This window comes from Cyphomyrmex costatus, unplaced genomic scaffold (assembly GCF_001594065.2).
Source record: "Cyphomyrmex costatus isolate MS0001 unplaced genomic scaffold, Ccosl1.0 scaffold193, whole genome shotgun sequence".
Taxonomy (NCBI): Eukaryota; Metazoa; Arthropoda; class Insecta; order Hymenoptera; family Formicidae; genus Cyphomyrmex; species Cyphomyrmex costatus.
The window spans coordinates 5,113,893-5,130,304 of record NW_017275965.1 but is presented as its reverse complement, the minus strand read 5'-3'; the positions used below and the strand labels follow the sequence as shown (position 1 = coordinate 5,130,304).

At 30.2% G+C, this 16,412-nt stretch overlaps 2 protein-coding genes across 2 annotated transcripts in view; both read right to left on the bottom strand.

Moving 5' to 3' along the window:
• LOC108772654 (mucin-21) overlaps nt 1-3,748 on the bottom strand; it is a 6,021-nt gene extending 2,273 nt beyond the window's left edge. The window contains exons 1-2 of the mRNA XM_018538225.1: nt 3,313-3,748; nt 2,052-2,458 (exon numbers count right to left, since the gene is read on the bottom strand). Coding sequence (XP_018393727.1) covers nt 2,052-2,458; nt 3,313-3,748 — 843 coding nt within the window. The remainder of the gene's footprint in view (nt 1-2,051; nt 2,459-3,312) is intronic.
• A 3,951-nt stretch (nt 3,749-7,699) lies between these two features.
• LOC108772725 (probable methylmalonate-semialdehyde dehydrogenase [acylating], mitochondrial) lies at nt 7,700-14,366 on the bottom strand. Its single transcript, XM_018538325.1, has 8 exons — nt 14,256-14,366; nt 12,372-12,441; nt 11,444-11,643; nt 11,018-11,096; nt 10,299-10,666; nt 9,394-9,822; nt 8,259-8,537; nt 7,700-7,880 (listed from the first exon to the last, which is right to left on the bottom strand). Exons 1-8 carry the CDS (start codon nt 14,286-14,288, stop codon nt 7,779-7,781), a joined length of 1,560 nt encoding a protein of 519 aa, XP_018393827.1. The 5' UTR covers nt 14,289-14,366; the 3' UTR covers nt 7,700-7,778.
• Between the last annotated feature and the right edge of the window lie 2,046 nt (nt 14,367-16,412).

The window sequence follows — 16,412 nt, the reverse complement described above, 5'->3', positions numbered from 1 at the left end:
ATTTCACATTAAGATCTTAATTTGAAAAATCTTGATTTGATAAATCTGTCTTGTATATTCATATCATGAAAGTACAGATATATATATATATATATAATATGTAAAAAGATTTTTTTTCCCTGATATCCAATATATATTCATCTATTTACTGCATTTTTTAAAATAAAGAAGCTGGCTTATGATTTTGCGATCTTTATCAATTGCCCGTATAACATCGCGATATAATGTACACTGTTCCTTATCCATCGAAAGATGAATATTCATCAGAAAATGTTGCTACTCTCTATTACCCTAGTTACCGCTTAATATGCAAAATACAAACTGGCAGACACTGCTGCATCCGATATAACTACCAAGTCGGATACTAGTAAATATATGAATTAGCAAGTACTCAACATCCTATTAATCCCCCTGTGTATCCTGACGCTGATATTTTCAATTCCACGGTAAATTAAGCACTCCGCCCGTAAAAGATATTCTGCGCGAAACATGTTGTAAAATGGAGCCCCTTACTATGTATTGAACACAATTTATGAAAATTGGATAAAGCGAAAGGATTTTGCTTGGCGAGCAGCTTAGCTCGATAAGTCTGCTTAAATATATAACAACAAAGCAAAAACTCGAAATACGGAAGAGTTGTCGAGTGAATGAAAAAATATTTAACGAAAATATATATTTCGACAAAAATATCGTGTACACTGTTTTTCTTATTGGTGAATCTTTAGAAGTTATCTTTTCAGTAAATAAACTTTTATTGAGATGCGTTCTCTTAGCGAAAGTAAAAATTTTATCTCTTCTTTGTAAAATTGCTACGATAAATTGTAAAGAAAACTACAATTTTTCCTCTCTTTTATAAACGCTTAACGTATTTTGTGCGATTGCTTTTTCCTGATGACGTACGTGTAGTCTGCGCAAAATCTTCAAGTGCAGCGCAAGCATTCTCAAGCAACGAGTAAGCATTTATCGGCTCAAGGGAGAACACGCGGCTTTTATATTGATTGGCCGAGGTCAATGTTTCAAGAAAACAGCTTTTTCCTCTCCCGTAACTTCATTTGTGCGAAAATTTTTTGTTGTGCGAGATAAAAGAATGGAAGCAATAGAATAAGAAAAATTACATTTCCATATACGTATGTATAAATAAAATATATAACAGTGATATCATGAGATATTTTGCAGAAAATGTTGTACATAACGTCACGTTCTGCAATTCTCCAAGAAAGAAGTCAAAGGTACGATTGCTGTCCCGACGGGAAACATGCGGGAAAAATAAAGGTTCCGTGCGATTTCTCGTCCGCTTTTAGATTCACGAGCATGCTCTGTCTATCGATCGGACAGAGTGCTTCAGTTTTAAATGTCTTTGGTGCAACGCGATCAATATTTATGCAGGATATAAAATTTTGAATTAACGGTCGGATGATTGCTAAATACGAAAATGTGATGAAAAAATAATATATCTTGCTCTCTCTAATTCGAAGATATAAAATTACTCTATAAAATTGGATTTTTTAAAATAATAACGATACGTAGTAATGAAATAAATTTTTCGATCCGTTCGATAACCTTAGAACTATGAAAACTCCTAATGAAGATTGAAATAAACAATTTTGAAACGGTAGTTGAAAAAGTAATTCAAAATTTCTTTCTTTCTCTTTTCTACCTTGTTAAAGAGCTCTTACTAAATAAAAAACAAATAAAAATTATACATGATACAATATGTATTATATATGTATATGTAAATATGTGTAAGATAGTGGAAAATGTTGAATTAGCAAGATTTAAAGGATTTTACCCAAATAAAAGAAAAAACAATCAGTAAAAGAATACAAAAATTGTAGAGCAAGCATGCAAAAAGAAACTTATACAAAAAGATGCTTTAGAAAGCATTTCCGGGATGAGGAAAAAGCGAGACGCGGAAACGACGAGTTAGCAATTTTTGCATAGGTAATTCGCGTGATCGATGCACTCTATCAAAATGCAGGATACTGCAGATCCCCTTGAACGCAATTCCTCGAGAATGTATGAGCGCTCGATCGAAAAATACGAGCACTTACGAACAATTTCCACTTGGTGTCGGGATCAAGCTCGCTGAAGGGCCATATCTGGTGCCAGGGTTTTATCGTGCCTTCCGGCGTTTTAAATACCAAGCCCTCGAGACTCAGCTCACTCGCGAGGACGTTGGTGGCGATGTTGTCCTTCTTATAGGAGGCTATGCCCGACTTTACGTACATCTGTGGTATGGTTTCGTTCTCTCGCAGCTTTAAGACTACTCTCGGCATTTTCAACTTTTTAGACGTCTTTGTGCCCTCCGTCGTACTGCTCGAAAACACTTTCGATGTCGTCGATGATGTCGAAGAGACCGTTGTCGACGCCGACGATAGAGCGGAAGTCGTTGCCATTTGATGATCCCTCGTCGACGTTTCCATGCTCGAAATCACTTGTGTACTAATTTCCGGTGTGTCTGAAAAGATAGAACTCTCTGAACCTACGTAGTCGACAATGACGTCGGCTTAGTTGGAAGACTGATAACAAAGCATCTCGATGAATTATATTACGGCTCCAATATTTATGTAAAGTTGAAATCTTATTTTACGCCCGTCATTTGCACGTTTTATCTCAGTATTCCGAGATATTCTACAAGAGGAAATTAAATTTTATGCTCGATCTCATAAAGCTTATTTTAATTTAAGGAAACAAAGAAGAGAAAGAATTCGTAAACAAACAAAGAAAGATATTACTTTATAATATAATATTACTTCAAATATAATATTTCAAAATATGTATTTTATATTTATATTATTTATAGTATTTTTAATCATATTATTAGTAATACAATATTGCTTTAAATATGATACAATATTTTACTTTAAAATAGCAAAAAATGGAGAATGTTAAAAAAAATCGATTTTCGTCCTGGATACGATAATTTATAAGGTTGTTAAACAATTCGTAGAGAGTGTTTAGGAAACACTTCGAAAAATTTAGTAAAACATTGAAATTCGGATCCTATGTTGGTGCTCAATTTTTCGAGGTGTTCCTTATTTTCCCCTTTTACTTTAAAAAAACTTTTTATTAATATTTAGGAGATCAAAGTCTATAAAAATATTATTCCTCTTATTTACATTTTTATTGGACAGAAATCAGCTCCTTTTTAACATCTTCCTTTATTTTTATAAAAATAGATCATAATCTTTTATAAACGTTGTTTCTATTATTTAAAGTCGAAATATCAAAGATTTCAATATTTCTGTAGCATGTTGCGATATCATTATCGCGATGTCTGCATCGCCTTCCTCGAGAATTTTTAAACAATACCTGCTAAAGTGGCATCATTAGCCATAGCCTCTTCCTCTTCTTCTTCACCCCGGAGAATTACATTGAAGGAGGTCGTGCCGTTTTCAAGGTCTTTTCTCCTTGTGACCTCAGTTGTCAATACCGTGGAAATCTTGCCTCTGCTTTTACTTTCACCGATGTTCTTCGTTTGATTTCTTGACGTGTTCCTGACCGGCTCTACCCGGCTAATCGCGTGTATTGTGCTGGCGAAAAGGTTGTGATCATTCTGATTTATCAGGAACGGCGTGGCCACGCAGGATAATATGATCAGTACCATTATAGTGGCCATTGTGTACTTGATAATCCGCAGCCGAGGCTTATTGGAAGTCTGCGGGAATCCGCCAGATGTGAACTGATCCATCTGCGGCAGTATCGTGTACTGCAGACTGGCATCGCCTTTCCGCACCGTTTTGTACATAATTATTCAACCTGTCAGGATAGAAATCTTGTTAGAAATACACGGCGGCGATTCCTCAGCCGGCCGGAAATATATGATTCTGTCAACTGAACGGTCCCTCGTATTTATTTTCGCGAGCATTCAGCTTGGGATTAGTTTGAAATACATTGTAATCGGAATATTCAGTTTTATTCAGGAATAATAGGGGGAGAAATTAGTAGCCAATTTATAGCATTGAAATTAAACCTTATTCTGACAGCAAAAATTAAATTAAATGTATATTTTACAAACAGGAAATTTTAAACTGCAAAACATTACAAAAATTAAACCGTATTTAATATATACGGTTTTTCCGGGAAATTTATTGGACTTTTGGAGATAACAATTTATAAAATTGTAACATGAAATAATATTTATACAAAATCAATTTTGCATAGAGTAACTAGCAGTACTTTTATTTATTTATTCATCGTTCTGTATTATACAATAAATTTACATATAATCGTGCATCGCAATTTATCGGTTCATTTTTGTAGAGCGTATTTCTCAATGTAAAATAACATTTAGAGATACACACATCATAATAAAATTTATCATGACCATATCCATTTTTTTATGACAGTCTATGCAGATGTTATCCAGAAAAAATATTTTATATATAATTACATATAATTATATAAAATTATATATAATTATATATATATATATATATATAATGTATTCATATACATTTTTGATGGGACTAACAACTCATATTTGGACTTAAGAATCTATTTTACAATCAATAATTTTGATATTTATCTAATAAATAATTAAATACAAAATATAATGCAAAAGAAATATTAGAAGTAGAAACTTTCACGGAATAGAGGTAGAAAGACACGTGACGCGAAATAATTCGTTTCTCGTAGAATTGTCACGAAACCAAGTTGCAACCAAGAAAATTTCATCAGTGAAAGAACAGCTCTAGACCAAACTAGTTATATTATAAAACATTTTTATAGAAAGAAATTGTAAGCGCCCTTTGTCTAACCTTCACTTGAAAGAATCGCATTTGGAATTAAAACTCTGTTGTTATTAATTTGAAGTTTCTATTCTTTGAGGAACAACACAATAGTATTAATTTGTTGATTTTTTATAAATTAAATTGTGACTGAATGTTACATAAGTTTTTTATAGATTAAATGCAAGTTTCATAGTTGTGTAAATCAAGTACGATGAAACGTTCAAACAACGTTACGACGTAAAATATTAATTTTTCAAATACAATATTTATATAAAAAGATATTTTTATAAACATAAAGAATAAATGACGAAAGAAAAAGATACATAAATAACAGAAGCAATAGAAACAAACTTTCATTTTTGTGTTTCGACGAAAATTTTGTATGTATTAAAATGAAATGCTTTTTATTAAAAATTCGTAATGTTTCATATATGTATATACATGATGGTAAGTTCAACAGTCGAAATCAGATTTTTTACTCGTCAAATTGCTCTAACAACGATCTATTTAATCCTTATTCTGATGTTACTCCTTTTTTCATTTCGTATTATTATTCAAACTGTCAGAAAAAATCTCGTGCGTTAAAACGAAGGATAGGCGATGAAGAGGCGTGTTTGCGCGGTGTATAAGCTGTCAAAGTCACCAGTGATTAAATAATGTTCTTTAGAAGAAAACTGTTTGCAAATAGTAATGTTTAATCAGTATTGAGTTTACAACTTTTTTAAAGCAGTGAAGAGTTAATGAATATATTAAAAACTTTAATTAACACCGGCTGTATATATATCAAAACGATATTTTTCTACATAGACATTTTCTTGCACAACAAACTGCTATATTAAAAGTGTAAGAATAAAATGAAGAGACAGAGAGCTTGACAAAAAAATTATACAAAACCTTGCAAACAACTTTCTTTTTTTTTAATTGCCTTATAAGAATTTGATGTAGTTTTATCACAAATATCTTTAAATATAGATTTTTCAACTGATAGTCTTTTTATTTTAATTTAGTTAGCATGAATGGAATAGATTAAATGTGGTATTAAAAACAAAAATATTTTTCTGTTCCTCTCTCTCTACAAACGATTTCAAAAATTTTATTATAAAAGAATTAATATTGCCATTTTATTGCCACGATATGTGCTATTAAAAGTTTTGCGAGTTTTGAATTTGTAATATATATATAAAGTCGGTAAATCGTTTATGAACTTCAATTATAAACAATATTTAATTAAAGTACAAAGCATAGTGGAAAAAGCACTCGAATTAGTTCACACACAAGCATTTGACATTTAAAAGCTGCATTGTTCAAAGCATATCAACAAGTTCGAACATGCGAGAGGTTAAAACTGAAATATTGCGATAATATCACTGATTTAACGATTGCACGATTAAAAATAAATCTGCAATAAAAATATATATATATATATATGAGCATCATTGATTAGGCATTTCTCTCTTATAAATATTTATAGAATAATTCTTTTACAAAAAATTGTCTATCGTTCAATTTAAAAAAATATTAAGATAATAATATAAATAATAATAAAATAATAATTTGTACGAAGATAAACATAAATAACTTAATATTATTGCTAATATCTTGTAATATTATTTAATCTTGTAAAACATATTTAAATTCTATTTTATCATATAACAATCGTGGAGATAAGCATATTTGTAGTCACGATACGAATGCTATTAATGTCACGATGAAGTATATATTTCTGGTGAATAAACACGACACGTCGGAAATTAGATCTAAAACGGTCAATTACATTTAGTTTAACCGGTGCCGACGCCGACGATGGCTTATTTAAAAAATTACCGAAAGATTATCAAGTGCTATCGAGCGAAAGAGATCAGCGGTCAACGCTCAATATTTTCAAGTGATTAACAATTCTTAACATCACTGCACACCAAACATTTAACTGTGTAGATAATTTTGATAAAACATCAATAGCCTTTCGCGGAAGAGAGACAGATAAATTATTTTCGATGTCACGTCTGTTTCTCTGTCGATTAAAGCTGATCCTCGCGAGAAAAGCGAAAACGGGGAAGGAAGGAAGCTACGCCAGGATCGCGACCACAGATGTGTCGATGTACTCACGATGTATGAGCGGTATTCGAGAGCTTTCTCTTGATTTCCCAACCGGTCTGGAGTGTCGGCGCATACACGACAATCCGGGACAGGCAGAACCTCGCCTGTGAGGGGAAACTCAGCTGGAAAATGCGCAGTTGCGGCCCGACGACGACGACGACGGGGTGCATGCGTGCGTCGCGTCGGCGCGTACACCGATCCTGATTACCGGAAGTTGGTTCGAATATCGCCGAGAGACGGATTTTTGCACGCGTCGTGTGACTAGAGGTTCAAGGACGAATTAGACAATGTTGACCGTAAATTTCTTTCGATGTTTACATTATCGAATTTTTGACATATTTTCGCTGGGCGTTGCCTATGCGCGGTTACTAAGAGAAGAGTTAATCGATAGGAGAAAAATTGCGAAAAATTTGCTATTTCTTATTATACGAATTCAGCATAGTTTATTATCAGTAAGCAAGGCTTACTGCATGATTTATATTACTTATTAAATGTTCATTGGCAAATGCATTTTGTAATAACTACGCGTTAGAGTATTTTATAATTATTTTTGTAAGAAAATAATTTTATTTCTTTTTAAATACGGTTTTTAAAATATTAATAAGAATATAATATAATTAAGTATATTACGCAGATATAGCTGCAGGAATTTTTTATTAAATTTTATACTATATATAACGTCTTACAGTTACTGCAATCAAATTTTTATTTGTAAGGCATAAATAAAAGATTGCTATGTAAACTACACTTTATTATGGTATAAAAAAATATATGTAGTTTCTAAACTATAAAAATATCATCATTTATAGGAACAAATTTGTACACAACAATGGAAGACATTGTTTACAACTGCGTGATAAACCGCAGAATTAAGTTTTATACATCCTTACTCATGAAATTTTGGAAAATATAGTTGAAGTTGAGTGAAGTTTTGGTAAAATCACAGCCTCATTGCATAGTAGGCATTGCTGTCGACGATGCGATATCGGTGGCATCATCGGATCTCCATAGCTGTGTTATTGTTTTCGTTTGTGTATGGAAATTTACCCCCTAAAATTAAGTCAATAAAAAACGTGCGTTACTATATTATTATATATTAATATATCTTAATTATTTTATAAAAATACTACTTATTTATTAGTTACAGTCGTATCATAATATAATGTAAATGTATAAAAAATTATTTATTAAACAAATTTCAATTTTGCGAGAATAAGATATATTTTTATTTATACTGTTTTAGTTATTTTTTATTACTTTTTATTCGTTTTAATTAGCTCAGATAACTTATTTAAAAATTATTTAAAAAAATTATAATTTACAATAATTATTTAAAAAAATTATTGTAAAGAGTTACAATTAAGTATGATATACTTTGATAAATGGATTGATTCATCAAAATAAAGGCACGAAGTTACATGTACTCACGTATTTTCCATAAAAATTCATATCCCCGAGGAAGGAACCTTTATTGCCAGTGAAACTGAACATCGGCAATGGAACGGGTATGGGGACGTTAACGCCAACTTGGCCGGCTTCGATTCTGTTCACGAATGCTCTGGCTGTCGCCCCATTTGTCGTGAAAACTGCCGTGCCATTGCCGTAAGGATTTTTATTGATGATGTCGATGGCCTCATCGGTAGTGTCAGTGAACATGCACGATAGAACGGGTCCGAATATTTCTTCCGTGTAACACTTCATTGTAGGCTATAAAGGTGTGTAAATATCAAATGGTCTATGATATAAATTAGATGAAATAACAAGATATTAATAACAAGATATAAGTTAAGTTAAAGTATAATGTTAATTAATACACAGAGCACGACTTCAAATAATAAATAAATAACACGAATTTTTAGACTAATAAAAATAAATCTAATTAAATGACAGAAAAATCTTACACTCGATTGAAGGAGTGTTTAAATATATACGTATTTTTTGTGTGAATTTATATATATTCTGATTCTACATACCGCGCGCCGAAATCTTTCTCACTCTTAGAACGCATTCACGAGAAGATTCAGAATAATAATATCAATTAATAAATTGTACAAGCAGTTTGATATAAGCTTTGATATTGCTATTTTGATTCTTCTTATAAATGCGCCGAAATCTTTTTTGGTCTTAAAATGCATTTACGGGAAGAATCAGAATAGTAATCTCACTTATTAAATTGTACAAGCAATTTAATAAATAATGTTACTAGATAAATGCGTTTTACGATAGAAAAAGGTAGATTTTGGCGCGCGGTATGCAGAGAGATAGAAAATCAGAATGTATATATAAATTTCCGAATGTAAAATATATATATTTAAGCACTAAGTCTCCTTCGATTGAATATATAATTTCTCTTATGTGTAATGACTTTAAATGTCATAAATTTTTTAGATTAAAAAATGTATGTTAATAGATAAGTATAGTTTTTGTACAGTTATGAAGCATAATTAAATTAAATTAATTTTTTATTTAAAAGAGAACACAGAAAGTTTATTTTTTAGATCACAACAATTTAAAGCTTAAACTTTATTCGTTCTTGAACTATTTATAAGTGCAATTATTTTACCTTAACGTCGGTTAACACTGTGGGCCCAACAAAGTTCCCGTTTTCGAAACCGGATACAACGATACCTCTTCCATCGAGAGGCAATTTTGCACCGTCTCTAACACCGGATTCGACCAGCTCGATGATCCTTTGCTTTGCCTGTGGTGATATAACAGGTCCTAGATCTGTGCCAGGCACATGACCGGCATTTACCTTCAATTTCTTCGCTGCCTCTACTAGTTCGGGTATCCATTCCTTAGATTTGCCTACGAAGATGGCCACCGAAAGCGCCATGCATCGCTGCCCGGCGGCGCCGAAAGCCGCCCCGGTGATTTGCGACAATGTTTTGTTTTTATTCGCGTCTGGCAGGACGACGCAATGATTTTTAGCGCCCATATTGCACTGTACTCTTTTGCCGTGCGCGGTACTCTGCTTGTAAATGTATTTGCCCTAAAAATTAAAAAATTCATTGATTTTATTATTATTCATATCATCTGATTACTTTTAGCTAGGAATATTTTTATCACAAATTTTACACAAAAGGTACATTTTAACAAGACTGAATAACATTTAATAAAAATAATTACAATTGAAATTTTATTAAATTCTTAACAAAAGCAAAAAAAGCACTCGATTTGTGCTAGCGTAGACCGCATGGAAAGAACGATTTTTTCAGTACTTAAAAATTTATATCAGATACGAATTGTTAGGTCACCAAAATAATTATGAAGGACACTTAAACTAGTTATTAGACTATCAAAACTTTTTGTAGCATTGCTAATTATATTTAAATTTCCTACGTAGTTATTTTGATAATTTAATAAAATGATTTTCACAGATTTGTATCTAGCTAAATTGTTGAATAGATTATCAAAATCATTCTTTCTGTGCACGATTTCAATTCCTGATTTTATTTTTTATCTTACCGCCTGATCAGACCCGACGAACGAGACGGCCTTGATATCGGGATGCTCGCAAATGAAATCCACAGCTGCATGTTGACCATGTATTACATTTAAAAGGCCAGCTGGTGCACCGGCTTTCGTAAAGAGATCAGCGAGGATCATGGATGCACCTGGTACCCGCTCCGACGGTTTCAGGATAGCGGCATTCCCGCATGCGACCGATATCGGAAATGACCAAAGCGGTATCATGGCGGGAAAGTTGAAGGGACAAATGGATGCAGTAACACCGAGAGGTACTTTGTACGAGATAATGTCCATGTCCGTGGCGATGTTGGTCGTAGATTCGCCCATTTGGAGCATCGGAATCGATGTGCATGCATCGACAACCTCTACCGCCGCCGCATAGTTAAACATCAATCAATATATTCATGCAGTACTATTAATTAGTAATTGTGATTATAATTTTAAATATTACAATTACATTTTACATAATTCTAATTTCTTTTAAATTAAAATTAAAATAGTATTCGTGTATATCAGAATAACTTTTTATATTTATTTAATGCTTCCTTTCTATTTTTATTTAGCAATTTTGATTAAATTATTAAAAAGCGAGTTAAATAGTAAACTAGAGCATTGCCTGATTTAAATAATAATATAGGTCTAAATAATATTTAATAATAATATAAATTAGAGCATTGCCCGATCTAAATAATAACAACTTAACGCGGTATACTTACGAAGACCTCGAAGTACATCTCCTTCCGCGTCAGCTAAAGTCTTTCCATTTTCTCTCACGAGATTCACCGCAATATCTTTCTGTAGACAGATGGAATATCACAAAAGAATAAGACATAAAAATGAATAACATGAAGATATAATGAAGCTGTAGTAAAATATTTGCAATGTCGGAAACGTGATTACTTAGATTCGCAAAGATTCAGGCTGACGTCTGTCCACTTATAATTGCCATTTATAATAAACTGTCACTGTGTTACCGAACTTTTCAACGTCGCCATGCTCATCAGATATTATTTTTTATTTGAATATATGTTCTCACCTCTCATTTACTTTTCTTTTATAATACTTTTCTAAAATGCTATTAATTAATTGGTGAAACAATTTAGAGTTTTAGCTTAGAACTTAGAATATTTTGATAAACTGACCGAGTGTTCGCGAATAAGAGCTTGGTACTTGAGCATCAAATTTTGTCTCGTTAGCACACTCGTATGCCGCCACTTCTCGTATGCCTTCTGTGCACTCTGTACCGCACTCTCCATCTCGTCTCTCGTGCATTTTGGAGTGCGATACAGCAATTGATTTGTTGCTGGATCGTGGACATTTGTGAACTCTGTGGCCTTTGATTCTGGAAATGAATTGTAATTAACGAAATGGAAATGATTTATGTAAATTACATCAGTCAAACAATTGAATATGTAATTTATATTGAAATAATTTAAAATACATAATTAATTGTTATATAATAAAACTTTTACACAACAAATATATTACAATAATTATATTTTTTACCAATCTACATATATAATTATTAACTTAACAAGAATTATTTATTTAATTGATATCTAATTAAATAAGTATTATAAATTATTGACGTTTATACTTCTAATATTTTTTTATAGATAAGACTTATGGTATCGCACGAATGAGTATTACTACAATAACACAAAGTGCATTTTGCTTGAAGATACGTGTAATTATCATCTTCGATTAATTCTATATCGTTCCACAGATGAATGAATATTCTTTCATATATTTGTCTATTTGTGATGCATTTATAAATATTTTTTAAACTGGATTTTGTCCCAAATGTTGATATATCATCAAATTAGAACCGATTTAATAAGTTTAAATTAAAAAAATTTAATCAATTAACATTCCTGAAGGAAGATTAATTTTATAATTTTTTGCATTATTTTTAGAAAAGGTTAAGAAACTGATAATATTTAACAGCATTTGAAAATAAAATTTTCACGCGAAAGAACATATTCGGTTTTTTTAATATAAGCAAGAAAAATACAAAAAGTAATCAATTGATAAAAGTGCAAAAATTTAAATGTTTATAATAATAATTACCTACTATTTGTCCATCAATGTATATTTTAACCGCTGGAACAGCGTTGCAATAAGATCTGGCAAACCGTGTCTGAAATAGTTTTATATCAATTGATACAAAAAATTTATCGTATTTTTGTTTAAATAATTTTTCCGTATATATTAATATGTGTATGATGACACTATTATTAAAAATTAATTCAGATAGAAGTTATTTCATAGGTAATGATAGCAGATAACATTATTTCAAATGTAAATATTTTGTTTGTAAAGCGTTATTTTTTGCAATTTTATTTACAAATTGTGTGATCATATGATTAATATGTATTGATAAGTCAGTTAAATTGTGCCATTTAAGATATCTGAATACTTTTAAGTAGCAAGCAAATTTATATATATCATTGTTTTCGAGTCAATAAATACATATATGACGAGATTCACTTTCACTGGCAATTGTTTCATTTATACCACACAAAGTTTAAAAGCATATAAAAATCATGATGGATGTTATTCTCCTCTTACTAACGTCATTGTCGTCTAAGGCTTAATTGGTTAGACGATCGTCACTTCATACATTTTATTATCACGTTGATACATCTCGCACAATCAAGATAATGTAAAAAGAATTTGCATTCTTGAAGAGAGTATAACGATATATTTTATTTTAAACAAAGTAATTATAAAAAGCCTAATTTACTTTGTTTAAATATTATAAATCAAATATAATATATAATATGTATATTTGGAATTAACCCGAAGATATATGATATGATACGAGAGATATACAATGTGGTATTATCATATGATATGATCTTCCGAAAACAGAACTATAATTATAATATTAATATCTAAAATAAATTAACGTTTTTGTAAATTATTCTTTTTATTTAAAGCATTGACTCCAAAGTGATACTTTTAACAATTACACAAATATATTTTGTATTACATATAACAATATTTCGCGTTTAAACATGTTTTTCTGGGTTATTGATTTACAAATGCTTCAACTATTATGCATGTTCATAAGATTTTGATAAGCGTATTCTTTCGGTTAGATAACCATTATAGAAGCTATAAAGTTTAGTTGCATCACACACGAAGATTTTTTTATAGAATATTTAATAATATCGGAATAGTTAATAAAACCAGACTTAGAAATTAATTAAAAACTAATTACAAAATATTTATTGTTTTACAAACATATTTAATGTATCTGTAATAATTTTTATTCAAAGAATCGATTTGTAAAAATTATAGTATGACCAACACACAATTGCGAAATACAAACACGTTGTAACATTACTTCAACATATTATTATAATAAATTAGCATCTGGCACATGTATTATTCCTTTCTTATTCTATGACTGCAAGCATAATATAGAGGTCAAAGTATTTTTTCGATATAAATAGAAAATAAGCTAACAATCTGCTTTATATATATCTATCTTCAAATTTTATTAATTAATAATTATTAAAAACTTTACACAAAGTATAAAAATGTTACTTATATGATTTAAAAAATTATAATAACTATTTTAACACAACTGGGTAAAGCAGGAAATAATAAATAAAGACAAATGTCATTTCACAAACTTCCTTCAATATTCGTATCGATCTATCGGAAGCACTCGATATTCATTATTGCAAATACAGCAGTAATCATTTAGATTTACAACCCCACTAAAATAAAATCATCGAAGCGTGATATGCACAAAACAATTTGTAAACAATTGATTTTCGCGCTAACGAAGCTCTCGCAGTTCGTCGAATATCCACTAGATGGTCAGATTTCCTGCACTAATATGTTCAAATGCAACCTGCAGCTGTAATGTGATGAATTTTCGAAGAGCGTGCGAAATGACAGTCAGCATACCGAGCGTGACGGCGACGTATATATTCGTACCTCACACTTGACAATTCTCGCGAGGAGCGCCATGCTTTCAGTTAACACGTTCGTCGGAGCAGCTTGTGTGGAACTGAATGATTCGTATCGAAAAAATGGCCTTGCATTTAACCGACGTGGCATATGATGTTTTCCGACAAGATAGTACATGTTTGTTTAGAACGTCTCGCACGATCGATATCTCTATCTGTAGCGCGATGAGTCGAACCCAATAACTTGAATCGCTTTAAAAAATGACTAAGAATTGTCGATGTAATAAACATTTCGATTAAGCAAACAATCATTTTGCAATATGTATATCTAATATCGATTAATTTTTGTTTAATAAGAAATCAGCGGTAAAATGACGTATTCATGAATTTGCACACATTTATTATTACTATACAGATTTTAGATACGATAGATCTAATTTAAAACAATCATCTTTAGAAATTCATTTCTGTTTTTAAAAATATTTGACAATGTAGTGTTTGAATATATAAAATTTGAATCTAGTAAAATGATACTAATGTTAAAAGGAAAAGAAGAGTACTATAAAGTAATAAAAAAAAAGAAAATTAACTATTAAGAAAAATATTTTAAGAAAAAAATTTATAAAAGATATTTTGCTAAAGAAATTGTTAAATCAAAAATTTATTTACAAAATTTTTTAATTGTAATATTACACACACAATTCATAAATTTATTGTATAATTTATTTTACTACATATAATTTTAACTGATTCTATTAAAAAATATTGTAAATAGTTAATATAAATCTAAATGTGATTTATTTAGGTATTATCCTTCTTAGATAAAATGGAATTCTTAATAAAGACCTGCTGTTGGAAACTTAATGGCAACGTCTCTACACGAAACAGACATTGCTTTTATTCGGTGCCTCAGATGTCGCTACAATGTTGCATTGGACAGCTAATGAAGGCACAAATTTTTAATAAATTATTTTATTTTATTGATTAATTTGTCATTTCAGACACAGTTTAAAAATGTAATTAAACTAAAGTTACGATTAATTCAATTTTAATATTTTACACATAAAACAATAATTTCTAAAAATATTTAACCAATAAGAAATAAAATCTATAACTGAATTTATATATATATATATATATTAATATTTTATAAAAATAGTATTACCAGAAAGGATTTTAATGTTTTATTAATTATGATAGCACGTGTAATTAAATTTATGTTATTAACTTATATTATTAATTGATCTTTAGAATGTAAGCGATATTTTACACACATTGAATAAAAAATTATATAGCATACATATTATAAAATTTATTATGCTATACAATAGATTCAGGTACCTTTTGTAAATAAGAAAATAATTTATAGAATAGTTTTAAAAATACTATCACATAAAAAGGCTTCAAAAATAAAATAATTTACAGATCTCTTAAGATTTAAATACTCATGTGATATTTAATTTTTGTTTAAAAGTAATTTTTTGCGAAGATCTTCAAGATCCATATGTCAAGATAATTGAATCAAGACGAGAATAAATAAAATGTTGTAAACAGTACTTTTTTTGTCCACGTTCATGTAAAATTGCGCGATCAACAGTGCGTGTGTGGAGTATTGAAGGCAAAAGCTCAGCTAACGATTGCCGGTCATACATGTCATGTGATTACATGAGACTTGATTAGCGGACAATCATCGGAGGCAATGAAGTCCTACCCGTTATACTAAAGTAGATAGTCCGCTCGGCTGTCTATTTGCACATATTATGCATGATTTCTAGATCATGTCGGCATGCAGTGTAGTATGCAAGAAAAGTGAAATGCCCTGAAAACCCATCTCACAAACACAAATAATGCATTTCTCGTTGAATTAAATTTAGTAGTAAAACTCATTATTGGAAATCATAGATCGGATTACAATTGTTGAATTTAACGATTTTAACTTTCTAACTCTTCTTTGTAGATCTTTTCTTTAATTCCGTTTTTTATTTTTAAAAGCATCGTTAACTATATTAATAATAATATACTATATTAAATTAATAATAAATTTTAGAATTTACGCTGTAAGCTAAACAATATATATATATATTATTTATTATTTTATTTAATTAAAATATAACACTCTATTTCATTAATTTAAAATCATATTTAATTTCTGGGAATGAAAAATTTTCTAAAATTTATGTATTAA